Here is a 2030-nt window from a genome sequence, read left to right as displayed (position 1 = left end):
CTAACCAAGGTACATGCCCTTGACAGGAATCGAACCTGGGACCCTTGAGTCTGCAGGCCGATGCTCTATCCACTGAGCCAAACCGGTTAGGGCTAAGCAGGGCCACTTTAATAGTCACTTATTTCTTCTTGCAGTCTATCTGGTAAAGAGAAGAATCAGCTACTATCTTTAATATTATCCTTTATATAACTAGATCTTCTTCCTGAAGCTTTTCTTTCCCAGGTAAAATGACTATGAATACAAACTCTCTAAACATTTCTTCTTCCTTTGAACTTAAAAGGCAAATCAGAAAAGGTTTTGACTCTTCCCTTGAATTTATGGGGCAAATCAACTGCATATGAATAACTAAGGTAAGTGACTACCAATGGCTTTTGGCATTGTTTGGTTAACATATAATTTTAGTTTTTAAACCAAAAAATTATTGAGATTTCTATCATATTCTTTTGCAAACAGTCTTTTCATTACATAAATTTTAAATAATCAAAAGCTACTACTCTTAATCGGAAAGAAAATAGAAATGGCTGTATCTTCATTCACCAGATTAAGAAGAACCTAGCTTGTTAAAACTAAAAGATATTTGAAAACTGATTCAGGAACTGAGTCATATTTCCTGCTTTGCGACCCAACCACAATGTGCGCTCACTGGTGTAATAGCAGTTTCTTTCTTCCATAAATGGCTCTCCTCAGAGCAAATATAGTTCAACAGGAACCAAACCTGCTACTTTAACTATTGAAAGAAACCAGTGAATAAGGCATGGCCACCAAGGGTTTCACAACGCATGGACATCCTTTCATAGTTCCCCTAAGGCAGTCATAGAGAAGAGGAGGTACTTTAAGAGGCCAGCTCTAAAGAATGTTAAATGTAAAAATTTAAAGGGAAGATTTGTGCCTACATTTTCAGAATGAAAAATTACGATTATAAACTTTAAACAGGCCAGAATATACCTGCTTGACCTGTTATAGAAATAGAAAGGAACCCATCTCATTCTCATGGTAGCCATTTTTGTATCAGTCAACGAAGAGTATTCTTTGCTCTATTTTTTTTAGAACTAAAGCTGCTTTTGTTTTCAATGGTTAGGGAACATCTTTATTTCTCTAGAGTAAAAAGCAAACAAAAAACCAAAATCCTGGTTAGGTGAGCAAGCTATCCAGAGTGGCCAGTGCCAGTGGGGGAAATTCAGTGCCATGGATCTTTTCTCTGGGTGGCAAGTTGTCAACAAAGGGAGAGGAGAAAAACAAAGGGTGAGTCCCAAGGAAAATGATGTGGAACTTACCTCATCAGCACCATGTGCCTGAAGTTCCTTGTAGAATTTCAAAGAAATACTGACCATCACTTTTGTTTTGTCTCCATTAGGATTTGAAATATGATAGAGGACCCCATCAAAATCTGTAAGTAAAGTAAGTAAGATTGCTTAACTTGGGAATGGGGAATAATATCTCAAAGTACCTATCTGTTGCAGGCCATAAGAAAGTCCCGCTTTTTAGAAGGCATATAAGTAAATTGACATTTATTTTAAATTCATCTGGGCAGTCAGCAGAAACACTGGGATAGAGCTGTTAAGTACCCATTTCTTTGCTCTTTTCTAAAATTACAAAGCTATCCTTACCTTAATCACAGCTTGGTATTGGAAAATTTTTTAATAAAACTTTTATTGTGACGTATTTTAAATGTATAAAAGTTATAAGAACAGTATAAAAGTTAAAAGAACAGTATAATGAACCACTATTCCTATTATGACTTCAACAATTATCAATACATGGCCAATCTTGTTTTATTTAGACACCCTCCCCCCCAATGGATTTGATTCTAATCCAAATCCCAGACATCACACCATAAATATTTTAGAATGTTTTAGAATTTCTAGAAAAAAAATAGACTTTAAAAAAAACCATAACCACAACACCACTATCATGCCTAAGATTTTAAAATAATTTCTTAATATCGAATATCTAGTCAAATGTCCAAATGCTGTCTCAAAAAAGTTTCCTTAATACTGTTTTCTTATTTAAATTCAGATCCAAACAAGGCC

General features: G+C 35.0%; 1 protein-coding gene across 1 annotated transcript in view; it reads right to left on the bottom strand.

Moving 5' to 3' along the window:
• Nucleotides 1-2030, bottom strand: part of ARPC2 (actin related protein 2/3 complex subunit 2) — a 28359-nt gene that overhangs the window by 18051 nt on the left and 8278 nt on the right. The window contains exon 3 of the mRNA XM_006763322.2: nt 1275-1387. Coding sequence (XP_006763385.1) covers nt 1275-1387 — 113 coding nt within the window. The remainder of the gene's footprint in view (nt 1-1274; nt 1388-2030) is intronic.

The sequence above is a fragment of the Myotis davidii genome, unplaced genomic scaffold, assembly GCF_000327345.1.
Source record: "Myotis davidii unplaced genomic scaffold, ASM32734v1 scaffold575, whole genome shotgun sequence".
Classification (NCBI taxonomy): domain Eukaryota; kingdom Metazoa; phylum Chordata; class Mammalia; order Chiroptera; family Vespertilionidae; genus Myotis; species Myotis davidii.
This window is presented reverse-complemented; position numbering and strand designations above follow the sequence as displayed.